This window comes from Podarcis liolepis (genome assembly GCF_965112155.1).
Source record: "Podarcis liolepis genome assembly, chromosome: 8".
In the NCBI taxonomy this organism is placed as follows: Eukaryota; Metazoa; Chordata; class Lepidosauria; order Squamata; family Lacertidae; genus Podarcis; species Podarcis liolepis.
In genome coordinates, this window is record NC_139560.1 from 35050972 (window position 1) to 35065151 (window position 14180).

The 14180-nt window shown below is 43.6% G+C and overlaps 2 protein-coding genes across 5 annotated transcripts in view; one reads left to right on the forward strand and one right to left on the reverse strand.

The window, feature by feature from the left end:
- The first annotated feature begins 1935 nt into the window (after window positions 1-1935).
- Window positions 1936-4049, forward strand: CRH (corticotropin releasing hormone). Its single transcript, XM_083518090.1, has 2 exons — window positions 1936-2226; window positions 2937-4049. The coding sequence occupies exon 2, from the start codon at window positions 2953-2955 to the stop codon at window positions 3493-3495; it is 543 nt and encodes a 180-aa protein (XP_083374216.1). The 5' UTR covers window positions 1936-2226; window positions 2937-2952; the 3' UTR covers window positions 3496-4049.
- Window positions 4050-6191: 2142 nt separating this feature from the next.
- Window positions 6192-14180, reverse strand: part of TRIM55 (tripartite motif containing 55) — a 40464-nt gene continuing 32475 nt past the window's right edge. For 3 of the 4 annotated variants that reach the window (XM_083517921.1, XM_083517922.1, XM_083517923.1), the window contains one exon: window positions 6192-6925. In XM_083517921.1, coding sequence (XP_083374047.1) covers window positions 6806-6925 — 120 coding nt within the window. In that variant the 3' untranslated portion in view covers window positions 6192-6805. The remainder of the gene's footprint in view (window positions 6926-14180) is intronic. The other variant, XM_083517920.1, reaches the window with a different exon arrangement.

The window sequence follows — 14180 nt, forward strand, 5'->3', positions numbered from 1 at the left end:
CCGGAAAGGTTAAGGGCATCATACATTGTGGCGCTGGCGGACACACACACACACACACACAAATTCACATTTTAAGCAAGCAAACAAACATCCAGAAACGACGAATTCGTATTAACTCGCATCCAGGTTCTAGGAACCTGCCATGTATATTTTGGGTCCCTGCTACAGACACAAGCAAACCGAGAAGGGGGAATCCCTCTACTTTTGTATCCCACGGGATATTTGGCTGATGTGTGGGTTAAAGTTGGAGCATTAATCTGCACTAAGGGAACCTGAGGCATAATAAAGGCAGTCAAGGATCCTCAGCTTTATTAAATTCCTTACCTGCTAGAGAGCGATGATAGGACCTAGTTTCATTTCAAATGTCATTTGAGAATCAGGGGACAAGAAAATGGCAGAAAGAACAAGGCTACTACAACAGGATAAACGGGTGGGGTGTATATTTGTTAGGGAGAGACACTAGATTTTGGAAGAGACCAAAGATTATGAAGTCCATCCAACCCAGCTCTGACACATGGCCTCATCTTCACTGTATTATGCTACTTTAAACAGGCATGGCTCCTTGCAAAGCATCCTGGGAACTGTAGTTTGTTAAAGGTGCTGAGAGTTGTTAGAAGTCCCCTATTCCCCACAGAGAGCTACAATTCCCAGCGGTCCCTGGGAAGGGGGATTGCTTGCTAAACCGCTCTGAGAAACTGTAGCTCTGTGAGTGGACTCTGGTTTTCTAACAACTCTTCGCACCCTTAACAAACCACAGTTCCCAGAATTATTTGGAAGAAGCCATGGTTGTTTAAAGCGGTATGGTATTATGCAGCTGGGGTCATGTGTCAGAGCTGGGTTGAATTTCATGATCTTTTGGTTTCCTCCAAAATCTAGCGTCTTCCCCGACACCATGTTTAAAGTGGTACGATGCTCCCCATATACTGAAACCACATCATTCAGATCACAAAGCAGCCAAGTGAAAATTGGAAGTATCTATCTATCTACTTAGCTCGAAAATACGTATGTCCAGCAGATACCTTGCTTCCTCTACTCCTTGTGTGCCTCCAGATAACAGAATATATGCTGGGCACCCCTGCCCCAAGTTGCCTTTTGGATCATTTCTATGGGAATTATTTCGAAGCACCTTCTAATATAGTTAATGGGAGCCACAAATAAATGTGGTTGACCGAGAAGTCTGCCAGGTTCACCTCTCAGCTCGACGAGAATTCTTTGCCAGGTTTTGCTAGAATGTTGCCGGTACCCACATACCCTCTTCTAAGGCTGGTGAGAGAGAGAACTCTCATTTTAAAAAGGCAGTTTTTGTCACTAGCTTGTCTTTCAGACAGGTGCCTCCCAATGCTTAAGTATTAGATGCTTGGTTTCCCTTTCCTGAAGATCAGGAGAGGTGGTTGTCCGCTAGACCAGCTTTTATTTTGGAGAGGGACGCATTTGCTTCTCATGCAGACGGTTCAGTCCCCGCATATCCAGGTAGAGCTGGGGGGAAACTCCAGGCTGAAATCCTGGATAGCTGCTGCCGGTCTGTGTAGGCAGTTCTGAGCTAGATAGACCAATGATTTGACACAGCACAAGGTAGTTAATGTTCCATATTTGCTTCTTCCTATAACTTTCCATTGCAAGGAATTTAGGCGAGGCATTCTGCCTTTTGTAGGTATGCACTCGACAAGCTGGATTCGGTTATAGACGGTTTTCTCCTCTGAGACCAGAGTGGAAAGTTTTTGGTCACCTTGACCTGTGATAGTAAAAGGTGGCGCTCGCTGTTGTACCCCACCCCCCACGCGTTTTGGGAACTCTTCATTCAAGGGTTTTTGTCAATGGGAAGTGTGTCCTGCTGATCCCCCCTCCCCGGTCGCGGGCTTTGCTGACGTCACTAACGAGGCGATAAATATCTGTTGATATAATTGGATGTGAGATTCTGGGTTGTGATAGCAGGACGTTGCCCATTGCTGCTCTGAAACGGCCCCCATGATTTATTCAGCAGTGGATCGGGGCACGCAAGCGAGCTGTCAAGAAAGCGTCAGCTTATTAGGCAAGGGCTGCGTGATTCCAGAAGAGGGTCTAACCTATAAAAATCCCGCACCCGGGCTCTGATTAGGAAGCAAACTGATCACAAGGACGGCAGAAGACGGCTCCAATAGATACGCATCCTGAGAGGGAGACGAAAGGGGGCACCCAACTGCTGAGCGACTCCACCTGTCCGGCTTAAACTTCACCAGCATCTCCAAGGTATGAAAATATCCAGGTTAGCCTCACATGCACAAAAAGGCAAACTTCTCTTGAGAAGATACTGCCGCTGGGTAGTTTGGATAAGTGTGTGTTATTAAAGCGCAGGTGGTGTGGTGTGTGTGTGTGTGTGTGTGTGTGTGTGTGTGTGTGTAGTCTCAAGAAAAAGTAATTCTGGGATCATGATAGAAAGGGCTATTTAAGGGCAACAGAAGGTTTTCTGGAAGCAGTCAAGCAGCGTTTAAAAGAAATGAAGGAAGGTGTTACTTTGCTTGCTCTGAATGATTGAGACACCTGGGTTTCCTATACTAAGGTTTTGATTAAAGTACCACCTGTCCAGTGCTCTGACCTGTAAGTAGCCTAGCCTATAAATTGCTATGCTGCGCGCTAAAGCATCGTGTTCTTTCTATTCGATGCATTTAATAAAGACGGGTGTCGAGGCAGCCCTTGACCCAAAGAGGAGGATGCAAACTTTCCCCTTGTGAGCGGATTTGACTGGGTTGACTGGGCCATGGTGCAGATGAATTCACAGTTGCGATAGGGCAGGGGACAGCTATGGAAGACCTTCAGCACCGCGGACAGCGACCGTCTCAGCAGCAGCTGCCGGCGGGGATCCGTTCCCCTTCCCCTCCCTAGGGTCTGCCGACCCAAGGGCGGGGGTCCGTCTGACAGCAAACTGTGCCCATTCCCTTCCCCTCTTGTGACTTTTCCAGATCTGGCCGCCGAATCATGAAGATCCAGCTGCTGGTCTCTACAGGGATCCTGCTGGTCGCTCTGCTGCCCTGCCATGAGTGCCGAGCCCTCGGCAAGAGCGTCCCAGCCGACCCCGCTCTGCAGCAGCCGGATCTCCTCCAAGAGCAGCCGCAGGCGCTGCCCATCTTGCTCCGCGTGGGAGAAGAGTATTTCGTGCGCTTGGGCAACCTGCACAAGACCCCCTCTCCCGCCGCCTTCTCCTTCTCCTCCTCCGCCTCGGGCGGCAGCCACCTCGCCGCGTCTGCTTCGGCCGGCAACTTTTTCCGAGCGGCGGTCCAGCAGCTGCAGAACGTGCGGGAGCGCTCGCTAGAGGGCGCCGCCGAGCCCTGGCCAAGCGACGACGACAGCGGGGCTCCCCTCGACGCCGCCGCGAAGGAGAAGCGCTCGTCCAAGGACTCGCCGATCTCCATAGACCTGACTTTCCACCTCCTCCGGCAACTCTTGGAAATGGCCCGAGCGGAGCAGCTGTCGCAGCAGGTCGAGAGCAACAGGAAAATGCTGGAGACCATCGGGAAATGAAGCACTCTCTGCCCTCCGCCCGCCCCCTACCAAAGAGATCCTCCAGTTCGCACACGATATTTACACAGATTCCCTCGTGCTGTTTTCCTCTTCTTTTCACCGAGAGCTTGATCGACGTAGAGAGTGTCCAGTCGACACGCAGCCTAACCTAGCGCGTCAGTAGCATGCCCAGCGTTGTACCCAAGTGTCGTTTGTGACTTGCTGTCCTAACTCTTTGTCCCCCCCTTCCTCTTCCCTCGTTGTTACGATTAATGCAACTCTTTGAGGGTGGGGTCCAGCGGCTCAGCCACTGGAAGCTGGGCGAATGAGAGAGAGCCTTGTCTTTTTGGGTTGGTGGGTGGGGGAGAGGGTTGGGGCGTCCTCCTCTGTATCGAGCTTTATTTATTTTATTTTATTTTTTATTTGGAAGCCACTCTCCTTTCTCTCTCTCTCTCTCTTTCTCTCTTCTTTGTAAACATTTCCACAAATAAAACATCTTTTCAGCGCTCGGTCGATTTGGTCGTGTAAGAGAACGTTTAATATTTATATTTTTAATAAAAGCTGCAAAGGAACAACGGCTTCCTACACTTCCTTGCCTCGGAGACGTGTCAGTGGGGAATGCATCGATCGTGGCATAGAGAGAAGTAGAGGCTGAGTGGGGCTAAGGCGGAACAGCATCCGACCATAGGTAACCTATCTATAGGAAAGAGGTGAAGTGAGGTTAGGAAATAGTACAGTATAAGCAAAAGGGGCGGGGCGGGTGGTGGTGGTGCCGGGACAATGTTTTGGAAGTTCAGCAGTTCCAGTGTTACATTTGACTCGGAATTTGCTAGGAAATCAGCTCCAGATCTTAGTTACCCCTGAGAAAGTGCCTCTGGGCGTTTACAGAATGCTAACGAATTTATCCTCACACATCTAGGATTAAAGGGCAAGGCTTCCAGCCGGGAGAAAAAAACCACTTGCCAAGGCTGAGGCCCTGGGTCTCCTCTCTCATTTTAGGACACTCCCAACCACCATGGCCAGGGAGTTGTAGTTTTACGACGCCTGGAGGACCACAGATTCCCCACCCTTGTTTTCCAAAGTAAACTCTGCACGGTGCTCATGTTAGCCCGGGTGGAGGGGGAGGGGTGAGTCCTTGCTCTTCTTTGAAAGGAATAGGAGCATTTCTTAACACTCCAGTTGAGCGCACCTTTACACGGAAGTAAGATCCACTGGTTTCAATAGGGCTCACTCCCAGGGGACTGCCCTTGGCCCGCTTTGTCACAAAGTTTAAAAATCCACCCGTGGAGTAGATGAAGTGGATGTTTCACTGACCAGTCGACGTTTTCCTTAGAAACCCAGCTTCGTTAGTTCAGAGAAAACGATTTCCAGCTGAAATCTGTTCTTCAGACCTCTACTCCTCATCCTTCCTCCCCTTCCTTTGTCCTTTCAGTAACGCAAGTGACTTCGCTTCGTTTATACCCAGATCTGACGTTATGCATCCACAATATTTATATTCCTTCCACGCACAAAAATCCGTTCCGATTTAACACACAACTTCTTTCCACCTTTGCTTTGCGTCTTCGAACCTGATGCGAAAACCGGTTTCATTTCACTGAAATTTAGCTTATTACATTTTGGATGTTTGGGGGGGGGCAGGGGCGGAGAAAGAGCCCATGACAAAGTTATTTTAAAGAAAGCAGCTGTGACTGTATAAGTTGAAACTGAGCCAACTTGGACGGGAATCTGTTGCTGACAAATCTTTCAATGGAGATCGATGAAGAAGACGCACATTTCTGAACGAGCTATTAGGTATTTTTCAAGTTAGACTTCCCCTAACAACTTCTCACAATTTAGGCAATTGAGAGGCCGGTCAACTTTTCCACTCATAGCCGAAGAAGCCTGAAGGGGACAGAGAGTACAGCACGATAAAAGCAGAGATCTGACGTCCCCATTTTTGCAGATCTCCAGCCTCTGTTTTGTGATCTTATGGGCTAACCCTGAAGTAATGGATGCAACGCTCCCTGAGACAGTCCTTAGCCATCTTTGGTGGTCTCACAATGGGATAAAGTTATTCCAGCCCACCTCACCCTACCCTTCCACTCCTTCATTCAACTGAGCAGTGTGCTGGAGCAGTTAGTAGACCAGGGCTAGGATAGGAAGGGAGACCCTGGTTTAGATCGCCACCCAGCCACGATGCTCCCTGGATGACTTTGAAGCCGGCCACTATTCCTCAGCTTAACCAACCTCGCAGGGATGTTGCGAGGATCAAATGGTAGTGGTGGAGGAAACCTATATACCGTCACTTAATTTTAACCTTACTATAGCAGAGTATGTCAGTACATGAAGAGTGTGCTGATGTTGTTGAGTACAAAATGTGAATGATGTCACTCTGTACGCATTCATAATGATCAACAGGATGTCAGCATTTAGACCACAATGCAGAGCATTTCATTAAACACATCCAAGGGTTCTACTACCACTGGATTTCAGACATAATTTGTTCGGATAGCAACTCCTCCATCTGGCACATTACAAACTGCTTAAGAACCTTCTTCCAGATTTCAGATGTGGTTTTGCCATGCAGTGTAGGGGACCACCATCAAACTGTTTCCAAACCCTCATTAGGCAGAGCTTAATTGTGTGGCTTGGTGGAGATTGTGCCTGCCTTATAATGTGTGGCTTTTGCCAATGCACATCCATTGAAAAGCTTGCTGGTAAGGTAAAGAGTCAACCTGTGTAATGTGAAGTTTATTAACAATGCCTTTAGTGAGGAAACAGCTATGCAAGAATATTGGTAAACCACTCCTGTAAAACTGCGTATAGAAGTCCCCAATTTACAGATGTGTCTTGTGTGCCTTTAGCACTTTACTTGTAAAAACAGTATTGTGCTGCTTTATTTTCTTTACATAAATTTCTGACATTAATTTTGCTGCGGCACACTTAGGATCAATTGCAATAATCATGCAATAGCTTGTTATATCACATATCACCTTCCTTAGATAAAGCCTTATCACATAAACTCAGTACCTAGCCAATGAGGTGACCTTGACAAGTAATAAGGTCACCACTTGATACCTGCCATTACCTCCAAAGCTGGTAGGAACTTGATCCTCCATTGGTTCATGATTAGCTATTAGCTTACATTTCTTCTTCCCTCCCACCCCTTTCCCAAATTGTACAGCTGCTTCCACAAATATTACAGAGTCAAATCCAATGAGAATTTTTTCAAACAAAATCTTTTGGATAAAATGTGATCCACCATTCCTTTTAATGCAGTATTTGTTATCACTTTGAGCCAAGTCACATGCTTCCTATGAATCCTTCCAGAAGCCAGCTGGATGGAGAGTCATCATTCATTCAATGAGTTCAACCAGGAGAAAGAGAAGACATGACGAGCCGGCTCATCAACTCTCTCATTGCTCCCAGGACGTCCTTCCATGTGTCCTTGAGGGGATGGTTCAGACCCAGTCTAGGGGTGGAGGAATAAAGATTTACAATGGGAAAATCTGAAAACTCATCTTGCACCTACACATATTGACTACTCAGTTCCATCAAAAACAATTACTTAGAAGTATTTGATGGCTGTGGAAAATAAATATATAAACACCACAAAGTCTTTGGCACAACCTTCCTCAGCCTAGTATCCTCCAGGTGTTTGGAAATGCAACTCTCATCAGCCCCGATCAGTTTGGCCAATGAGCAGGGAAGACAGGAGTTGCAATCCAACATCTGAAGCAGGGTTTCAGAAACTTGGGTCTCTAGCCATTGTTGGACTACAATTCCCATCATCCCCAGCTAGCAGGACCAGTGGTAAGGGATGGTGGAAATTGTAGTCCAAAAACAGCTGAAGTCCCAAGTCTGGGAAACCCTGATCTGGAGGATACAAGGTTGAGGAAGGCTGTTTTAAACATAACTCAGCAGAAAATGTCCTTGCACAAACCCTATTGAGATGAATGAGAGCAGTATGTAATCTTACACAGCTCCTATTCATTTCAACAGGGTTTGATGAGAACTCTGCCAGGCCCATGTGTTCATTAAAAGATTAAGAAACGGCTATCCAAAGTTATTTTGAACCTTTTGAACATTGTTGTAGAATAGTATTATAAGCTTATATCAATTGCTTTGGACTTCTGGAAGTAAACCCGAAGTCCCCTGAAATCAACAGATCTTATAATTTTCTGCTTCTTAAGTTGGTCATAGAAAGTCTTCAGATAGCGCTTGTACTCTAGCTTGATGGTTAATAGAGATGCCAACCAGGACATCCTTTTTTATCTTAAGAAAAATTCAACAGAAGCATTTTCCAAATTTTCACTAAACCCAGAGCACACAAAGATGTTCAATACACAGGGCACTTCCCTCCTTACTCTTAAAAGAGTATGCTGCACCTCACCATGGCTCTATATCTCTAAGATGTAGAGAACCTTGAAATAGCTCATCAGAAAACACAAACTTATGCAGCAGGTCTGGGGAACTTTTGGTCCTCCAGGTGTTGCTGAACTACAGTTCCCATCGGTCCCAGCAAGCATGGCCAACAACCAGGAATGATGGAAGTTGCAATTCAGCAACATCTGGAGAGCCATAGGTCCCCTATACCTGAAATACTGTTTCTATCACAGATGCTTATGATGAACTGCTATATGGGATAAAGATGGTCTGGCAATGTCCCAAGCATCTTTTGTAAATATACAGTGTTAAATTTTAAACCAAGTTAGTGAGGAATGATGACTCGTTAGGTATTAGTTGGCTTAGAGTCATGCTGTTTGCAAAACAAGACCTGTTGCCTAGTAGGTGTGAAAAAAGTAGTTTGCTTCTTTCTATCTAATAACAGTTTTGCATTTTCTTTCAAGGACCAGATCCTTAGTTTTAAATAAGGAACGTCATAAATGGATTTTGCACCAAGCAGATTCATTCTATAGGGCCCCAACTCTAAAATACCATCCTAATATGGATGATGCTTTTGAAGTAATACTGTTGCAAGTACAATATGTGGGCACATAATTCTGTGCACTTATCAGCACAGGTTTTTAAATGGGCACATCTTAATTTCATTATTGCTACAGTTCAGTCTTGTACCCTCTGTTTCAGTGGCATAGCTGAGCAAGACTAAGCAAATACAACTGTTGATTATTGTGAATGGAACTAATGGGACATCAAGGGTTTAAAAATTATGTCCCTTGATTGTTGGGAAATATCTCTTTGGAAGATGAGACCCTTTGGCTAATGTTTGGGGAACCTTTGGCCCTCCAGGTATTGCTTCACTACAGCTCCCATAATCCCTCACCATCAGGCATGCTTGTTGAGGCTGATGGGAGTAGTAGTTCAGCAACACCTGGAGCGCCAAAGGTTCACACTCCTGCTATAGCTAATGCCCTTATTTGAAGGGCCATAACTCAGTGCATCTGCTTTGCATGCAGAAGGTCCAAGGTTCCATCCTGTCATCTTCAGGCAAGACTGGGAGAGAAACCTGTCTGAAATCCTGAGAGCTACTGCAAGTCAACGTAGAAAATACCAAGCAAGATGGACCAATGATATGATAGTATAAGGCATCTTCCTATGTAAGGAACAGAGAACAGAGAACAGAGTTGGTCCCATAGTGCTAAAATCCCTTCCCCTTTTATCACCATTCACTGGGGGGTCATTTGGGTGATTTTCGCATTCAGAGGATTGAAAGCTGGCTGAATGTACAGGTGGTCGGATTTGCACTCCTCCAAACAGCAGCCAACCACCACCATGCCCCCTGCCAAAATACCCTAAGACTGACACTATGTGACATTTTTGTGTCATTCTGATGGGGGGATGTGGTTGCCAGGTGTTGGGAAGACTGCCACTCTACACCAAAGGAAGACTGGCACTGCAAAACAGGGAGCAGTGAAAAATGTTATCTGGGGAGACTGCTTCTCTATCTGGTGTTGTATTCTTTAAATGCAGTTCCCTAGTCACCGCTCATTCTGCCATGTGCATTCCACTATGAAAGCTTTATTGCTAGAGGGCATAGCACCGAGAATTTTAATAGTTGGACCACCCAGGAACAAGCTGAGTTTGTGTGGCAGAATGGCACTGGATCCCAGTCTCAAATACAGAATAGGTCCCAGGAATGCAGAAGTTGTTGACAATTCCTGCACTAGTTTAAGTTGGTTCCCATAGTGCAGGCATTTGACACCTCTGAGTATGAGGCTTTTACTGTGCAGGAGACAACAAACTTTCACTCCACATTGATAACATAGCAATGTTATCAATGGGCTATTCTGGTTTTATCCATCACCCCCTTCCACTCTTTCCCTTTTTAGTAAATTCTGAGTGGCAGGCAATCCTTAAGCAACCATCAAGAAAACATTGCTGATCTTTCCTTAAAACCACCCATCCTATCCTCCATTTCCACACTTTCCATCATATTCACATTTAACAAAATTTAAAAAACCACTTGCTTTTGTTAAAGTTTTCTACTTAAAATGACAATGTTTTGTAATCACTCCAGCACTCAGCAGACATGATCCAGAAACATCATATACACTTGCACTTGGAATTTTTGTTTAAGAGTTTCCCTCTCAGAACCTATTGAACAATGTTCTAGCTATTTTTTTTTCACATAAAGGGTCTTCTTTATATGCAAGCACATAAAAAAAATGCAATTCCTTACCTCCAGTCTGAAGTGATATAGTCCAGCAAGAGCTTTACGGCATAAATCATGCACCTTAACTCTTCCACAAGGCAAATTGATTTGTATGTGTCTAGTATAAGAACATCTATTCAGAAGTAAGTCTCCCACTTAATTCAGTGGGGCTTAATCTCAGGTAAATAGGGACAGAATTGCAGCCTAAATGTCCTTTGACTTTGTTGCTATATAATATCAACATTGCTTGTTTTTGAAAATCACATATTCCGTTATATAATAATACATGATTTTAGAAAACAAGCAGTGTTTTTTGAATGTAGGTAATTTAATTTATGTGTTTCATGTTAATAGTAAAGGAGAAAAGGAAAACCCAGTCTTAAACTCCTGCTGAAATGGCACTTTGCATATATGCATATATCAAAAATGCTATAATTTCACTTAATAAAAGTTACATTCTAGAAAAAGACTGTAATGGATGAAAGGTAGTTCAAATTTTGTCACTGAAACCTGGGCTTCATCCATTTGTCTGCCTGCATCCAAAAATTCACAACCAGAATCTGAATTTGACTTCAATTAATTTTAAAAGTATTGTCTTAAAACTCATTATTTCCAAAATTTTCACATCAGGGCTGTACTGATTTGAATTCAACCCTTGTCTGTCAAATTTATGTTCCCACCACTACAATATGCATTGTCTGCTAATAATGTATTACTTACAACATAGGCTGTTCTCCATGGTCAGAAACTATTTTTTGTCCACTGAAAATTTAAATAGAATGGAAGACATAACTGTAGGTTATTTTAAAATAATTTCAACTTTCTCTAAAGAGTTTCTGTTTACATGGTAATGTAATATAATCCCTTCAGCAGAACTTCCTACAGCTGTCAACTTTTATCATAACAATACAGCTATAAGCTCAAAGACTTCTTTTCTTATGCCTATTTTTAATTCTCTGGGAGCCAAGTGAAACTCTTTTCTTATAAAATAAATTGTTCAACTACATAACCGTAGGCAGGTAAAATATGCACCAGCAAACTCCATCCATCATGAGATTAGCTGTTCAATTCTCAGAAAGGTGGTTGGCCGTGAACTTTTCGCGCCCATGGGGACTGAATGTCTCACCAAAATAGATTTTCATTCTGTTACAATTAGAGCTATGTGGCAAAAGGATAATGTAATGCTGTTTATTTCACACAACCTTAACGATTCCAAAAATAGTCCTGAGAAATGAATGCAGTGTTCCTCTTTGTGTGTAGGCTGGGTAAGTTCCCTGAAGGATGTAATGTCAAGCATACTTTAGGGAGCTTAAACTAATGGTGAAACCTTTTCAGGGGAAGGAGACCCTTAAGTAAGCCCTGTTCCATAAAGTGTGAATGTTCCAGTGGACTCAGCTGAAAATGCTGCACTTCATTACACTTCTAATCTATCTCAGTGGCTCTGTACAAAGCTATCAATACAAATTTAAGCCTGAAACATCTTACTCTGCCTATCATCTTACTCTGTAGTGTATGATTCTCAGGGTGGTTTTATCACAGCAGCAGCAATCTCTCTCACAGACATCTTATCCCACAGGGATGGCTTCCACCCAGGTGAGGGAACTGGGTAAGCATCAGCAGAGGGCTCAAGATGGATTCCATAAGCATCTTGCATGTTGCAACTGAACAGTGCACCAAGCCAGCTGTCTGATGCTTTTCAAACTCAAGGGGAAACAGGGAGGAGACACTTGGTCTAGCAGTTGTCTGGTGTGTTCTCTGATCACTTTCTGATAGGATAAACATTACCACCTGCTGTTAGGGAATTATTAAGCCCTCTTCACCATTCATATCTAACAAAAATAAGTTGTGGGCCACTGGACTGACTGCAGCAGATGAAAAAGAGGCAGTGAAAACATAATTTTGTCATTATTTCTCGCCTTTCTCGAGAGGTCCAGTGAAGCTTCTATTAGAAAACTCTAGTGGTTCATTAAATTAGATGACTGTTTCCAGAATTCTTTAAACATATGCTGACAATTTTTTTAAAAATAGGACTGCAATAATCTAAATCTATCATACTCACATAAAAACAATTGTCTGTCTCCCTTTCATGTAAAACAACAACAACAGAAAACTTAATCCATTGTATTGTATCATCCAAATCAAGGTGTGGTTTATAGACTGTGATCAAACCATCTTTCTGAATCACTTGCTCACAACTTTTTGTTTAGCTGCTTAACTAGAGATAACATAATGCTTGCATACAAGTTTGCCCTGAAAAATAATGTAGAGTAACTTGTGGGTGTTAATGTTAGAAAGCTAACTTTATCCTCTCTCGTCCTCATCTAGTTTGCTTGTTTGATGCTCTTTACGAAAACTGTGAAGAGACATCATGAAGTCAAGATCTTGCAAGCTGTGTGTTACAAGACGTAGACCTCAAAAACTGCCAAAAGAAACATTCTCTTCTTGCGGGAGAGAAGGGCAGCTATTCTAGCAGTGACGCAGAGCATTGTCTAAGTATGCCACTTAAGAAGCAGACGGCACTTTAAAATATAGATTGTTCTTTGAAAGGACCTGATGAATGAGACCCATTTAAGATTATGACTCATGGCAGAGCTTTGTACCATGGATTCGTTGGATCAGGTAACAAAGCCTGAATAATTTGTAAGGTTTGGATACACATATCGCTTGATCATGAATGAATGACTAAGCTGAGATATTGCAAATATGCCAGGAGGGGCATGTAAGAACAGCTATGGGCATACTGCACATGCTATGGAGGCCAGCTCCATTCAGTAAGAGCTCCATAAATAGACCATCTTGCTGATGCATCAAGACCATCAACATATTCTAGTTCCTCGAAGTTACTCAGCAGTTGGACAGAGTCCATAGTATAATGTCAACATCTTTCTTTACTCTGATTTCTGGTTATTTCTAGAATGTTTTCATCTTTAAATCTTATTTGGTTGGATCTGTGGTGTGTTTTGTTCTCACTCTTAGAGTCATACTGAGTACTAATGGATGGAAAAGGCAAGAAATGTAACTTCGTACAGCTCATATGACCAGAGCAGATGAAGCAGGGTCCCACAATGCTCAATATTGATATGGATTTTAAAAAGTTGCTCATAAAGGACCTGCAGATGAATGAGGAAGAATTAGAACCGAGAAAGGAGAGTACTTCTTCACATAGTGCATAGTTACACCAAGGACTTGGTTACTACTAAATGTACTAATTACTAGGAAGCTGATGACTTTAAAAGAGGTTTAGACAAATCCACATATATAAGGCCATCAAAGCCCACTAGTCATTATGGCTGCATACGTACTGCAGGTGGCATGACTTTTTAATGCCAATTTCTGGAGAACACTGGGGGGAGAGTGCTGTTGCGCTCAGGTCTTGCTTGTGGGCATTTGGCTGGCCCATGTGTGAAAAGGATGGCCCTGTTCCAGCAGTGTTATTCTAGTATAATGAAGAAAGGGCAGAAGGGTAGTAACTTAATGAACCCAATAAAATATCCATCTCTGGGTTATGGTTGATGGCTACTTTTTAAGCGAATTAAAAAGTAACAGTGCTCTAGCCATTCCTTCATATCATGGGTAGGGAATCCGTTGTCCCACAGATGCTACCATCATTCCTGCCCATTGGCTCTGCTGACTGAGGGTGATGGGAACTGTAATCCAAAAGAATTCAGAAGGCCACAGGTTCTCCACCATTGCCAAGAAGTGCAATGGCCTTAATCTCATTTTCTCTTTTCTCACTCTGATACTGTTACAACTTTTAAGAGGAAAATTACGAGCACCATCAGGAAGAACAGGAAAGACGTTTTACATGCTGACAGATGCCCTATGATGCTTCCCAAGCACTTCCTAAATTTGGCAAAATCTGCCCTGCTCTTGAACTGTTTTGAGCAAGAACAGTTTTCGAGCATATGTAGGACGTTAAAGGTATAGGCAGGAAAAGATAAATTAGTATGCCAGTGAGTCCATTAGCTTATGAATTAGTCTGTGAATGGTGAGAATTGCCCTGCATTCTCCTATACAGATCTGTTCTGCCATTATAAAGTATTGGATACAATATAGGAATTTCAGGATCACAGAAAGATTAGCCATTGTGCAATATTCCTGTGCAAGTGACCTT

Excerpts from the sequence above, each read along its gene's own strand:
- CRH (XM_083518090.1), top strand. The coding sequence starts at position 2,953 with ATGAAGATCCAGCTGCTGGTCTCTACAGGGATCCTGCTGGTCGCTCTG.